This window comes from Lissotriton vulgaris, chromosome 1_1 (assembly GCF_964263255.1).
Source record: "Lissotriton vulgaris chromosome 1_1, aLisVul1.2, whole genome shotgun sequence".
Classification (NCBI taxonomy): domain Eukaryota; kingdom Metazoa; phylum Chordata; class Amphibia; order Caudata; family Salamandridae; genus Lissotriton; species Lissotriton vulgaris.
The window spans coordinates 434,471,599-434,485,554 of record NC_141685.1 but is presented as its reverse complement, the minus strand read 5'-3'; the positions used below and the strand labels follow the sequence as shown (position 1 = coordinate 434,485,554).

The window sequence follows — 13,956 nt, the reverse complement described above, 5'->3', positions numbered from 1 at the left end:
AAGAGATTGAGTCAATGATCAGGGATTTCGTAGGGAATAGGAAATCTCCTAGGGTTAAGCTGCCTATATTACAGTTGGGAACCGCTCAGGGGGGTGTAGCACTACCTAATATTCATACTTATTATTTGGCAGCAATTGTAGATTAATCAGCATGCTTATTGGAACCTAATTGTCTGTTAGACATGTTTTTTCATGATAAAATAATACAGGAATCTGGATTGCAAGTTCCTATCTTTTTAAAAACAGCTAAACTACCAAAAACGACCTGATAAAAGACTGTCCGGGATTTCTCTGATAGACTACAGTCTTTTTATAAACAAGCAGGGTCTGCTGGCTTTTACTATTTGAAATTAGAGAAGTGTAAAATATTTAGGCTCCAAATTAATTCCACTAGGCTCAAAAGATGGAAGGACTGTGGGCTAGGAGAGTTGGGTCTTTTCCTCACCTCACGGAAACTTATCTCCTGGCAAGAGGCCCTAGATAGATCTGTTAGTCGACTAAAACCTGGTTTTTGGAGTATCTCCAGATTGTAAACATTAAAAATAAATGTAATCTGTTGTCGTGTGGGATACCATCAGCCCAGGCCAATGCCTTATACAAAGCTAAATTGAAGGGGGTGGGAAATTGGTATACCCTACTGAGAACAGGTGAAGAGTCCCCCCTGGGTGAAGAAGTTTTGTCCAAAATAACATGTGAAACTAACTGTTCCTTCTCGGGACAGGAGTGGGAGGAGATAGCTCAACTAGGAAGTAAGGCCCTTAGAGCAGCTAATTATAAAAGGATGGCCTTTTTATCTCGGTGGCTGGCCTATTTTACCCCAAAAGCTCTTAATAAACGCTTTCCGGGAGTGGAAAATAAATGCCTTTGTTGTCAGACTCAAGGCGGGGACGATTGGCTCTATATAATATTTACATGTCCGAAACTTGAAATATTTTGGCGTAACATCTTCTTGTTAATAAGCCAGGCCATTAATAAGATGCTTGACCCCGAGGCCGAGGTGGTTATCTTTGGCATCTCCAAAAAAGGTCTGATTTGACCAAAGTTGAAGGGACATACAATGTGATCTGTTCCCTAACGGCTCGCTCCCTAATCCTACAAAATTGGAGGTCTGAGTAGGTACCATCTTACCTAAAATGAGTGAACAAAATGCTTATGTCAAAAGAGTCGGGCGTCAAAAAAGTTTACTAATGTTTGGAAATTCTCCGATAGCTGGGAGTTTATAACTGACATTTAGCACTTTAGCACTAGACACTTTGTTGTTATACACCTAAGGATAGTCACAATAGCACTTTAATGCTGCAGGGCTTTTTGCCAAGATTAAGTTTACTTAATAAATGAATACGACCTATACTGGGGGGAGCTAAACAACAACAAGAATGATGTTTAACCCTGCAATATTTTAGTATGGAGCACGGATAGCACTTTTGAAACTAGGATGGTAGGATTGTTAGCACTCAGCACTTTATTGTTATGTATTTTTTGGAGGACATGATGTTGTTTTAATGTAGCTGGGTTCCTCGATTGATAGAATGTCTATGTAATTATTGAAAAGAGGCAATGACAACAATAACATTTGCCATTGATCAACCCAGCCGTATTTTATCATCTAGCACTGTTGCACTTTAGAAATCATGGTAATAGGAACTTCACTTTCTTTTGCTGCTTCCTGATAATGTTTACGACCAAAGGATCTTATTGGACTCTGTTTGTCTTTTTTATTTAATAAAAATTGTTATGATCTAAATCCCGATTACTGATCATTGTATATTGTATTAATTGCCCATCTGCGCTGCTCAATAACAATAAAAAAAACTTCTTCTGTTTTAGTTCCGCTTCCACAAAACAAAATGTACACAAAGATAGTAATAGGCACTGCATATGCATAGGTTTTCTCTGTCTGGATCACTTTTAAATTATCGCCAAAGTTCTAAAGAATCATTCTTATAACATGTTTCTTTCGTGAGCTTTATTCTATGATCCTGGCATAACAACACAGTTACTTCCTTCCTTCTCCAGCTTTCCCAACCGTCCTCCATTTCCACCCTCACCACAGTCACAAAACCTCCTAATGCATTCTGACCTGGCATGGTACATTCTATGTTCGAAACATTACACGTTCACAACAGGTTCCATAGAAGTCCATATTAACTCTGCTGCTGTAGAAGAGGTTGGCAGACAGCAAATAAAAATTATCAGCCAATCTATCAACGCTTCTATAATCTACCAAGCAAAATCTTGCTAGGTGAGATTACACTCTAGGTCCGAGACAATAAGGATGTCAATAACATTGTGCATAGTTGATAATCTGGGTTGGGAATGTTTTGTGTCCTAAATTTCATTTGCCTAATATGAGGGAAGACCTGCTTTTGTGTCTCGATGCAGAACAACCAGGAGTCTTGAATCTCTTTGATCCATCAGAAATCTACATCACAGAAGACCAGGATTTGCTGTTGGGTGTGAGCTACGGTTTACACTTCAGTGGTGCCCATCATTCCTAGCAGACCTAAGTCTGAAGATCAGTTTTTGCTCATCAATCATTTGAAGCAAACATATCTCCTGCTGAGTCCCTGAGGCTTTTTGCTTTGTTACTGTTTACCAACATCTGTAAGCAAATCATGGCACAGATGAAAAAAAGCATCAAGTGCAGTTTATTACAAATGATGGCAATACCCTGCTGCATCTCTGACCGGAAAGCAGAGTTGAACACTAGCACACTACATGAACAGCATACTACGATTACAAAGTAACTATTCGCTCTTGGATGAAAAGCAGGTGGTATCCAAGTGACCGAAGGCCCAGTCAGTAGAAATTTAGTATTCTCACAGCCTAATGAACTGAGAGCAGCTTCCACCTCAGGACATTACTGAGAGCAAATACCAAATTTTAACTCATGAGGTTATGGAGGGTCCTTGCACGCCTGCACATGAACAACTGTACTGAATGTGCTGGTGCACTGGAGTTATCTCTACTGGATTATTGCAGTATTTTCTAAACCAGGTCCCAAAAGAAAATGAATAAGAATTTCACACACTGTTTTATACAGGATGGCAAACAAGGTACTGAGGTCCATGGACAAATCCTGTTTTAAAGCTAAAGCATTTAAGTCAGGCCTGGTCAAGAGTTTCACTTCCTCAGTGGAGATAGAATAACATTCAAGCTGTGTACCGTGTGCACATCCTTTGTCGGGTAATGACAATTACATCTGAAAAATGTGCCCCCCCCCACACATCCAATGGCATCCTAAAGTTAATCACCTAAACCATTATTGTTCACAAGAAGCACATTAGCAGATCTACTAAAGTTGCAGCTGGGGTACCTTCCCCAGCTGCAACCCTTCAGCAGAGGTCGTGGATTCATCTATCTCTACATGGCAGATACTGGTACCCACCTTCTATACCCCTATTATGCCATGGGGTATTCAATATCTGGGCACAGTATCTCAAATAACCTCCTATTGTAGAGACTCGACATTACAGACTCCCTGTTAACTACGTAGATGTACAACTGTTTGGGTTAGGTTCTCTCAATGGGCCCATATTCAAAGTATTTCACATGTATCAAAGTGGTTAATACGCAACATTTAGGAACATTACAAAAAAAGAAAATAGCCAGTGCAACACTTGGGATCCCGTTATGTATCCCAGGCTACTCCTTGTGTTGGTTTGCTTTGTCTTTTTTATAGTGATAAAAAAAGCTCATAGAGGTAAGCAGCTATTTGCTGACCAGATCTGATTAATTTTCATTACTCTATTCTAGATGATTTCAACTAGGTGGCCAGATTTTAATGGTGGTCACATGACTGAAATCATTGGATCCCAGGACAGAGGAGGTAAAGAAGGTTCATGATCTACAATAGAGCCAAAAGGAAAAACCTGACACCAAAGAAAAAAAAGGAAAACTAATAGTAAAAACAAAGAAGTAACTAATGAAACAACAAAAAAGAAAAATGTAATATTGCAGATTGTAAAAATATTTTGTACAATATTTCAGTGTCTAACTACTTGTAAGTAAAGCATTTAGTCCTTCTCCGGGTCACAGGTGTTCAGTCATTACTTTAGTATTCTCTTGGTGTACCTCACAAAATCTCATGGTACCACTTTAGAATACCATATTAAGGCCTGTTGCAAATGGACATAATACAAGCATTTGGGATAGGCCTGGGAACACTTCTGTTGAGTTTTTAGTGGGAGATTTGCCAGTCTTCTCTAAATTTCTTTGGCCAGTCTTCAGAAATTCTCAGACTGCCTGAATATCACAGGTGTATTTGCATAAGACAGAAGAAGATCACAAACCCGGAGGTTCAATGTAAACTTGGTATTTGGATTGGTATATTAAATAATGTTACAAAAATCAATTAAGATTTTCCATGGGATTCTATGAAATGCTGGATGGGATTCTTCTCCTACTGTGTGTGCTCACTACCCTCCAGAATACTGTTAAATATCTCTTTGCACTATTTCTCTGATTATTCACTGAAAAATGTGCTTTAAAATCACCTTTTTGCACTCGTTTGAAAAAGGCATATAGGTGAAATTTCTCTTAAGCACATTTTGGAAAAGATAGGCTCACCTGCTTCGTAGGAGTGGTCATGGATTCAAAAATATGAACCCCATCTCAAACTCCACTTGTAGTACTGATGAAAGAAATAAGTGGAGATGGGGCTGAAGAGGAGAGTGAGCACACATTCATGAGGCTTACTGGACAACACAGCTTATTAACCTCTCCAGATTCTCTTGAGCCACCAGTTATCCCAAAATTGAAATGCTTTCGAGGTGTTCAGACTATGGGTGCCTGTTCTGAGAACTCAGAGTAGCAAATAGGGGTAAACAACCTGGTCTCTTTCTTGAATACCTGCCAAGAAACAATGACTTGCTTCTCTATTGCTTAATAGATTCACATTTTGTTATCCAAGTAAATCAGTTATATGATGAGAAAGATTCATTAAATGCTACTAAAATTGTATAAATAATGAAAAAATTGACATGAACTATTTTTGTTCTTATTTTTTGTCTAGCTCTACAATGTTTTCCCACGAATAATGAAGCACCTTTCTGGATCTTCCCAACAACTTTTCAAATACCAGGATACCCTTGAAATGTACATAAAAAAATCCATTCTAAAGCATAGAGAGCACTGGAATCCATATGAGCCCAGAGACTTCATTGACTGCTACCTTACTGAAATTGAAAAGGTAAGGGTCTGGTGTATGGCGGTGAGCTTGAAATACAGCTACCTGATGACCATCAAAAAAGAAAGCAGTACAAAAAGACCAAACTATCCTGTAATCAAATGTTAAACAACACAAGCACACTGTGCAGCATTCAATTTTGCTAAAGTTTGTAACTCAGAAATGTGAGTGGTAGGTCAAAGGTTTATTAAGAAGGGATGAACAGAGACTGACGGATGCCTTTTGGTAGTAACCTTAAGACAGGGACATTGTTTGGCTGAGAAGATAGGAAAATAGTCAGCAATGGGGCTTTCTAGTACACCATTGGTCCATTTAAGGTGTCCTTTAGCCATATTAATGGTACCTTGAGCTGAGATTGCCGTACTCACATGTCTTATATGTGGCAAACCTTACTCTAGCATTACTATAATTTTGGAGAAACCAACATATTGAAAACTATCTAATTGATTGTGTAGGACAGTCCATCTCTACATAAGAGTTTTCACCAGAGCCTTAACATATTTGCTTTGAGAGAGGTTTTCTTTGATCCTGGGTCCCTCTCTTTGTATTTTTCAGTTTTGTTTTACTTCGTTTAATATGATGGAGCTATTGCTTCCGGTGACATGGTACTCAATATCTGTGGCCTGTACCTCTAAAGATATCCTTTCCTCTCCTCAAGGATTTGATTTTGGTCTATGGCCACCACAGGTTTTCACAAATATTCCTTTGCTCACTTCATCAATTAAGCAATTTTAAACCAGGTAAAAACTGAAACAAAGTCTTTGTGTTATCCTGATGGAGCCCTTTAGAGGGGCCTTGCTCATGAGCAGTTCACGATTAGAACCTGTGTTTTTGTGAAGTCAGCTGGCATGTCATGCAGTTCACTCTTGATACCACCTAGCAGCCTCTCCTGGCTCTAAATCACAAATTAATGGAGGCAAAGTTAATTCTTGTTAAAGATCCACTAATCCAGTCATGGACTAATTAAAACGTACATGTAGGACACCTTGCTTTACTGTTTGAATAAATCCTTGCTTAGTGGAGAAAATTTGTGAAGGGCCACAGTTGAAGCTAATAGTATCCCATAAAATAATACATTTCAAGAGTAAGCCACCATTATGCATTGATACAGGGTATTAAAGAACACAACATCACAATTCATTAACAATTCAATAACCAGCTACTTCTCCTATCACTCATTAACTCTGTGCCCGCCCATGACTGTGCCTTTTTGGCTAGGTTTGTGCTGTAGAACTATAGTAAACATAAATAAATACATACATTCGTACATTATGTGAAAAGACTGATCATAGTGTTGGGTTAAGGAAAATGTGTACTTGATAAACATTTTATGTTAAAGAAACTGTAAGCTTATAGCGTAGAGTAAGCTTTATTAAAGCACATTCTCCCTGGTGTTGGTCTGGCCTGCAGATTGAAAAAAAACACAATTTGACATGTTTTACCTGCATAGTACAAAATTATTGTGGATGGGATATCCCATCTATACATACCTGTATATATGTCTATGATTTGTTATTTGTCAATATTTGGCCATGGTATTTTAATAGGATGATATTTATGGCCTTAAAATGATTGACATACATTTGCTTTATTTGCTACTTTCAGCTTGAAAAGACCTTTATCAATAAACTAGTGCATCATTTGAGGTGGATATATGAAAAGTTGTATTATTTTTTTAATGAAGAATATCTGAAGGTTGCTGGAAGAAGCACAACAAATCATGTTTAAAGGTGAAATATTGCAAATTAGGCATTTTGGATCAAGGTGGTGGTGCGCTCTGCTTCAAGATTCCATGAAAAATGAAAAAGAAAGCTTGTGTAATGTAAACTTTAATGTCCCCCACAGACTTTTTATCTTCTATCGACTAAGAAGGACGAGGGTGGCGAGAGCTCAATGAGCGAGAGCTCATTGGGAGCAGTTAACACAGGGCCCATGAATGTTTATTGCAGCTTGGTTCTTCCAAAAGTAGCTATATATTTTGTGATCTAAATGTCTTTTGTTATATCTTGGGTGCTGGAGCAGTAATCCAAGAAAGGCCACAGGTCAGAATTAATGTAGGAATAAAATCTCAGAATAGGAAAATACCATTGAGATTTTCCTAAAGTGATTCATGGTTACTTGCAGCTTCATGCCTGGATTAAATACAAGACATTCTGCCTTAAAGAATTAATGCACAGGAGTTACAGAGTCCCATTTCTTGAAGGAACCTTCAGCCAATTTGGAATGTGGCAGAGTATCCTCACTGCCAAAATAAAGGTCCACTCGCCCCATTCAGAGTTGGGAAGACTTTTCATTCTGTAGATGGTGGAGACTACTTCCATCTCCACGCCAACATACATCTTTAGAGTAAGGGCCTTTGAAACTCTGGCTATGTGTCTGCCCACCCGATTAAGAGTGGGAAAATGCATGGCACGTTTTCACTGTCCATCACCCCCTGGGAAATTCTATGATGAGGAGGGCATTGATTTTCTTTTTTTTCCAAAACCAAATTCAACTTTGGGTTTTTTGTTTAGGAAAAAAAACTTTTATAAGTTTGCCATGCTACTCTGTCATGTTGACGGAGCTGTCTGTAAAACTTACTATACGATGACAGGAACCACGGTTCCTGCCAATGTAAAGATGTCCGCTGGATCAATGGACCTCTCAGTGACAGGGTAAATAACTCATTTGCCCTGACAAAGTACACAGCCATAAGGGCCTGGTTTAGAGTTCGGCGGTGGGTACTCCATCAAAAAAGTTACGGAAATCACGTCTGCCATATTATAAGTGGCTTTGGGTATAATGCACTTGTAATACGGCAGACAGGATATCTGTCACTTTAAGGATGGAGTAACCTGTCAATCAGGCTTTAAATCAAACCCCATGTTCATCCGGTGTCAGGTGTAATGCAAATAAAGTTATTTCCACTCTTCCATCAGTTATTAAACGATTATACATTGTTGTGATTGCTAGTTCACTGCGGGTTAGTTTAACTTAATATCTGTAATGATTAAAGATTCACACCTTTTTTGGAAATTTTCCCAGGGAAATTAGAAGGTATATGAGTAACTTTTATCATGAGAAATAGTCTCTGAAAGTAGGTATAGTCAAAATTGCATGTTTTAGTACTTCTCTAATTACTCCTGCCTAAAAAGAAAATAATTGTTTTCAATAAAGCTTTTGTAAAAAACATTTTAGATTAGACTAGTACAGGAGAGACTAGAAGGACAACCCATGATCTTCTTCGAGAAGCACAGTGAGACACCTCTAGATCCTTCAACACAATCCAAACATGGACACTGAGTAAGAGATGGGCAGTCAGAGCTGCACACATTAGCAGAAGCCTCCACTGCGCTACTAACCTATGCTCTCAGTCATATTAAATGCTCCATGGAGATGAGATCCCTAATGTTTAGCCCTTAACCAGTAGTGTCCATTCCTGAAAGAACTGACTTACGGTCATTGGGAAAGGTTCATTTTAGCCCCTAGGGACAGCGCACATTCTTGTTTGTCAGTTCAGTTTTTGGAAGGTGTTGGATTCCCTACAAGTAACCATATTGGAAGCTGGCTATTGGTTTTAGAGTTTTGATAAATTATCCATTTGTGTTTTGCGGAATGAACACAGAATGATCAAATTCTCCTAGTTACCGTGTATAAATGTTTGTAGGAACTGAATAATCTATGGCAGGGTATTAAGTGTTATTTGAGTTTTGATAGATTGATATATTGAACTCAGTAAATACACTGAAGTGTCAAAGTGAGTTCTAAAATTCTAAATTAGAAATCTGAGTTATTCTGTTGACCAGTTGATTACAAGGGATAATTCTGTCAGTTTTGCAAGTCTGAAAACATATCAATGTGGGTTCTGTAATGCACAATGTAGTTTGCACAACTAGAGCCTTACTTTTTTTCATAATTTAATGTCATAGGCTTGCAATCAAACTAAAAATGAATTTTGTATTGTTCAATCATTTCCAAATGTTTTGGTACTTTCTATGGCTTTAAATGATGGGTTTCTGGAACTCTGCTCTGACTTTTCAAACTAATTTGGGCTAAATCGTATTCTGTCTTTCACATGACCAGTAGTTTAATACTGAGATGAATCATAAAATGCAACCTGCCTAACACTTGCTTATGTTTTATAGCACTTACAAAATTTGCACATGTCATTACCCCATAGATTTAATCTCACTCAGGCCTTTATTATGCGTCAAGTCAATTTAGATGCCACATTTGCTTCTGGATAAAACGGGCACATATAAAAATCACAAATTAATAATAATACAACCCCATTAGTTTTGAGGCTTATGATGTCTCGGTACCTAACACCTCTCCTGTGCAGACCCTTTTTTCAGGTCTCGTTAAGCTTTTATATGTTTTTTTCCACAAAAGTTTTCCGGGAAAAATTTGTGTAATTTTTTCTAACATTGGAAATTCCAAAAGTATTCATGTTTTGTGATTTGCCTGGAGGCAACCGAGAATTTTTTTTTAAAAATCTAAACAGCGCTGCAATGAAGGGTATCATTTTTTTTTTTTTAAATGCCATTTACAAGATGTTTGCTGTGCTAAAATCACCCTCCTCCTAGACATCATTGCAAATTCAGCAAGACACATAGGGCCTCATTAGGATCGCGGACGGACTTGCGTCCGTCCGCGACCCCAGAAGATGAGGGAACGTCCGCATGGGCTGCGGCGTTCCCTCATGTGCGATTAGGATGTGACCGCCACCCTGGCGATCACATCCTGGATATTTAACATTGCGGCGGGTGCTGCTTCAAGCAGCACCCGCCGCAATGTTAAAAGTGCATGTGTAACATTTACATGCACAAAGCGGCAGGCACCGCGCGGTGCCTGTAGCTTTGTGCAAGTAAATGCTGGGGGGTACCATAGGTACCCCCCATGTGCACCCCCCACCTGCCAACACCCTGGGGGCCCGCAACGGGCCCCCAAAATCAAAAGTACACATGCTTTTCCACGGCGGAAAAACTGCCGCGGAAAAGCATGTTTACAAATGCTTCCTAATTTGGCTGGCGGTGTCTGATAGACACTGCCAGCCAAATGAGAGCTTTTCCGCCGCGGTTGTAATCTGACCGCGGCGGAAAAGCAGCGGACAGTAACCAAGACCCACCAGCCATCGTAATGCGGCGGTGGGTCTTTGGTGAGTCCGCAGAGGATTTTCCGCCTCCTCCGGGCCGGAGGTGGCTTCCCCTGGCCCGGAGGAGGCGGAAAATCCTCCATCATAATGAGGCCCTAATTGTGTAGATCCCGCAAAGAAACTAATCTTTGAAATAAATCAATGAAATTTAGGTATGAAAAAACTAGAAATAGTTTTACAAAAGTAATGAACTGTCATGTGTGTCAGGGACAGGGTCTTGGTGCAGGGATTTATAGTGTTTTTTAGCTGTCAAAAACATGCAGTACCCACAGCCAACAACTGAGCTGCAGTTAATAATGAATTTGCATTGTGCACTGGCCATGCATCAATTTAAGGCAGAATCTAATGAATGGAAAATGGGTATGAATAAAACGTTTGCATTTTTTAAATGTGCCCAAGATAATCAGTTTAGGAATAGTGGCTAGTTGTACAACTCTGAATTCGGATTGCCCTAATATGTGATTCAGAGGGCATTTTACAAAATGTGTTCTTTCTTGCGCTGTGGCTGGAAACCTAAAGTGGAAAGAAATTAAATTGATAATAAATGTTCTTCAAGTTTGTGTGCCTACACTTCTCTCAATAAAAATGGAACCTTACTTGTGTGGCTGGGCCTATCACTTGTGAATGCAAGTGACCTAAAATGCAAATTTGATTATTGTATATGTTTCCTTACAAATTGACCCCTTCTGGATAGTTTCAGTTTTTGTGCCTGGCCAAACATGTATGCAAATTAAATATACAGGACGACCCAGGGTGATGTGATGTGCCTGGATCCCACTATGTTTCCTTACCCAGAATGCCTTCCAAATCTCAATCTTTGGCTAAAATCATAGTTTCACCTCACATTTCTGTGAGGAAAAATTCCAGAATCTACAGGGTTTCACAAAAGTGCTACCACCAACCATTCCCACACTTCTCCCGGTAAAACATTGCCCTCCTTGGGTGGCAGACCAAACCAAATCCTTCCACTGCCTGGTAGTAATTTGGGGTTTTCCGTGGATATCTTGTGGCCCATTCTTTGGACATTGTAGGTGTATCTTGATTTGAAAACTGGAATAAAAATCCTGGGGAAGACTTACCTAAGTTCCCTAAAAACCCTTAGGGTTTGGCAGACAGGGTACTTCATCAAAACGGAGCAGACGTCCCATGCATTATTACATGCAGTGCATTGACTGTAATAAACTTGTAATACGCACCAATGGAACATCTGCCACATTTTGACAGAGGATGAAGGTAGCAAGCAGGACACAGGTATGACATATGTGAGTAGTTGTGGGTGTGGTTATCTGTGGGTCCCTCTGAGCTTGACCATATGCCTTCTACTTACATGAGATCCCTATGAAAACAAGCATCCTTATATCCCTCTTCATGTCTCTATCTCAGTCAGATTGCCTACTAATACTGTGTGGATGCTAGGAGAAGCTTTACTAATGCCTCCCGATGACAGCGTGCATAGGCTCAGAAAGACTTGTCTTTCATGTGCATTTGCCACACTCACTGTGCTAGATTCAACTCATTTCCCTGTGTAGTAATAATAATAATAATAATAATTCTTTATTCGGTTTGTCACAAAGAAAACCCTGTGTAGTAAGTTAGGGGTGTCTGGGCATGTCTCGTGACCCATTCCGCGGACAGTGTGAGCAATGCCTACATTTAAAAACGAGGTAAAATCCTGGGGCAGACCTATGTTTTGTGAAAACTATTTCCAGAACGTCTAAGGACCTTAAGGTTTAACAAATAGGGTACTTTGTGACAATGTGGTGCATCCCCATGTCATATCCACTGTTATGTGCTTTGCATTGACTGTAATGCACTTGTTATTGGGAGGACAGAAAATCCCCAAAATTTTTAAGTGGATGAAGGTTGCAAGGAGTTCACAAGTATGACCAGTATATACCTACTTACTGGAGTCAATAAAGACGGAGTGACTTAAACCATATTTAGGAAGAAAACGTGCATGGATTATGGTATGTCTTTGGGTAATATTTAGTAGAGTTTCCAATTTAGATGGAATACATTGAGAGGCCGCATCGGAAAGTCAAGTAATGGACCATGGAAGGTATGTATTTTTGTGCAACCATTTACAGCGCATACTAACTCTGAAACAGACTGTTCCACTTCAATCAGTTTCCCAGAACTCTGCATTTGTGTATTAGAAAGTTAAGCACGGTGGAATGCAGAGACCTGGCTGATGTGTGCTCTGGGTACACCAATAACTACTCTTCTGCCTCTTTCCTATCCAAGTACAAAATCATCATTTACATTAGTGAGCCCTCTTCTTCTCTGCTGCAAGAACACAGTCTAGGAAGTCTCCTTGCAAAGTCCTCCACAAAAGATGAAATAGAGACTACTGCTTCCTCAGCAGTAACACCATCGATAGCGGCCAACTCAAAGTCAAGGAAGAACACCACTCTTCCCATGGTAGTCTGACAACAGACATCATATGCTTTGTACATTACCAAAGGATCAGGTGGAACATACAAACTCTTGTTCCATGAGCGAGTTTTAAGAATAACATTTTATTGTATGTTAAACTATTTGTAAAGGGCATGGCTGCCCCAGCAACGGGGCATCCCAAACGCTAGTCTCAGAATGGACGGCAGAAAAAGGTATTCAGAGAATTAAGCACAGAATAGCCAGGTGTTCATGGCCTTTCTGAAAGCCCAAGATTCTGAATGAGGAAGTGCATTCCAGATGGTGGTAGCTTTAGAGTCAAAAGAGCGACCTTCTGCTCTTACTCTTCTGAAATGAGGGAGACGTGCCAAATAAAGATTAACTGAGCTCAGGGCCCACAGGGGGACATAAGGGTGAAGCAGATTAGATAGAATGGAAGGCCCCTGAGAGGTAAGGATGTTATGTGCAATGCATAGAACCTTGAATTGAATTTTCGTATTCACAGTGGCATCAGTGCAGCCTGGGGATAAAGCTGGAAACCGAGCAGAACTTAGGAAGAGCAAATAATGGCCATGCTGCAGCGTTTTGGGCCAGCTGAAGTCTTTTGGTCATTTCCTTATTGGAATCTAGATACAAAAGTATTGCAGTAGTCCAGCCTTGAAAGTATAGTAGACTGGATAATAACCTGGCGTGTGAGAGAATATAAAAATCCAATAATGAGGTTTAGCCCTCGTAAGAGTCCAAAACAAACATCTACCGCCAATTTCGCCTGAGCTTCAAAGGTTAAAGTGCAGTTGACCCAAACCCCTGATTGTTTTACGACCGCCTTGGGCTTGGGAGCAGCCCTAAAGAGAGGGGCCATCAATGATCGCCCCATTGGTGTATATCTCTCCACAGGAGAAGAATTTCCGATTGGCAAGAGTTTAGCTGTAAGCAATTGGTCGCCATTCACTCAACGATAGCCAACATGTCGCCTTGTAAATTAGTCAGGTTCCGAGTTGAGTTATTGGAAAGAAAATCACCAGCTGAGTATCATCGGAATAAGATACCAGTGTAAACCCCAGGACTTTTGAAACCAGAAGACAGTGGTTGGATATACATTTTGAATTACGTAGGGAGGACACCATGTCATAGAGTATGAACCTGAGAGCTGTATGGAGAAGACACAACCGGAAAGGATCTTTCAGATAGAAAGGAAGTGAACCAGGCTAGTGCAGCTCCACCAATACCAATCTCCTGT

At 39.9% G+C, this 13,956-nt stretch overlaps 1 protein-coding gene across 1 annotated transcript in view; it reads left to right on the top strand.

The window, feature by feature from the left end:
* Positions 1 to 13,956, top strand: part of LOC147747311 (cytochrome P450 2J2-like) — a 341,726-nt gene that overhangs the window by 150,904 nt on the left and 176,866 nt on the right. Inside the window, exon 5 of the mRNA XM_086953047.1 lies at positions 5,015 to 5,191. Within this exon, the coding sequence (XP_086809173.1) occupies positions 5,015 to 5,191 (177 nt within the window). The remainder of the gene's footprint in view (positions 1 to 5,014; positions 5,192 to 13,956) is intronic.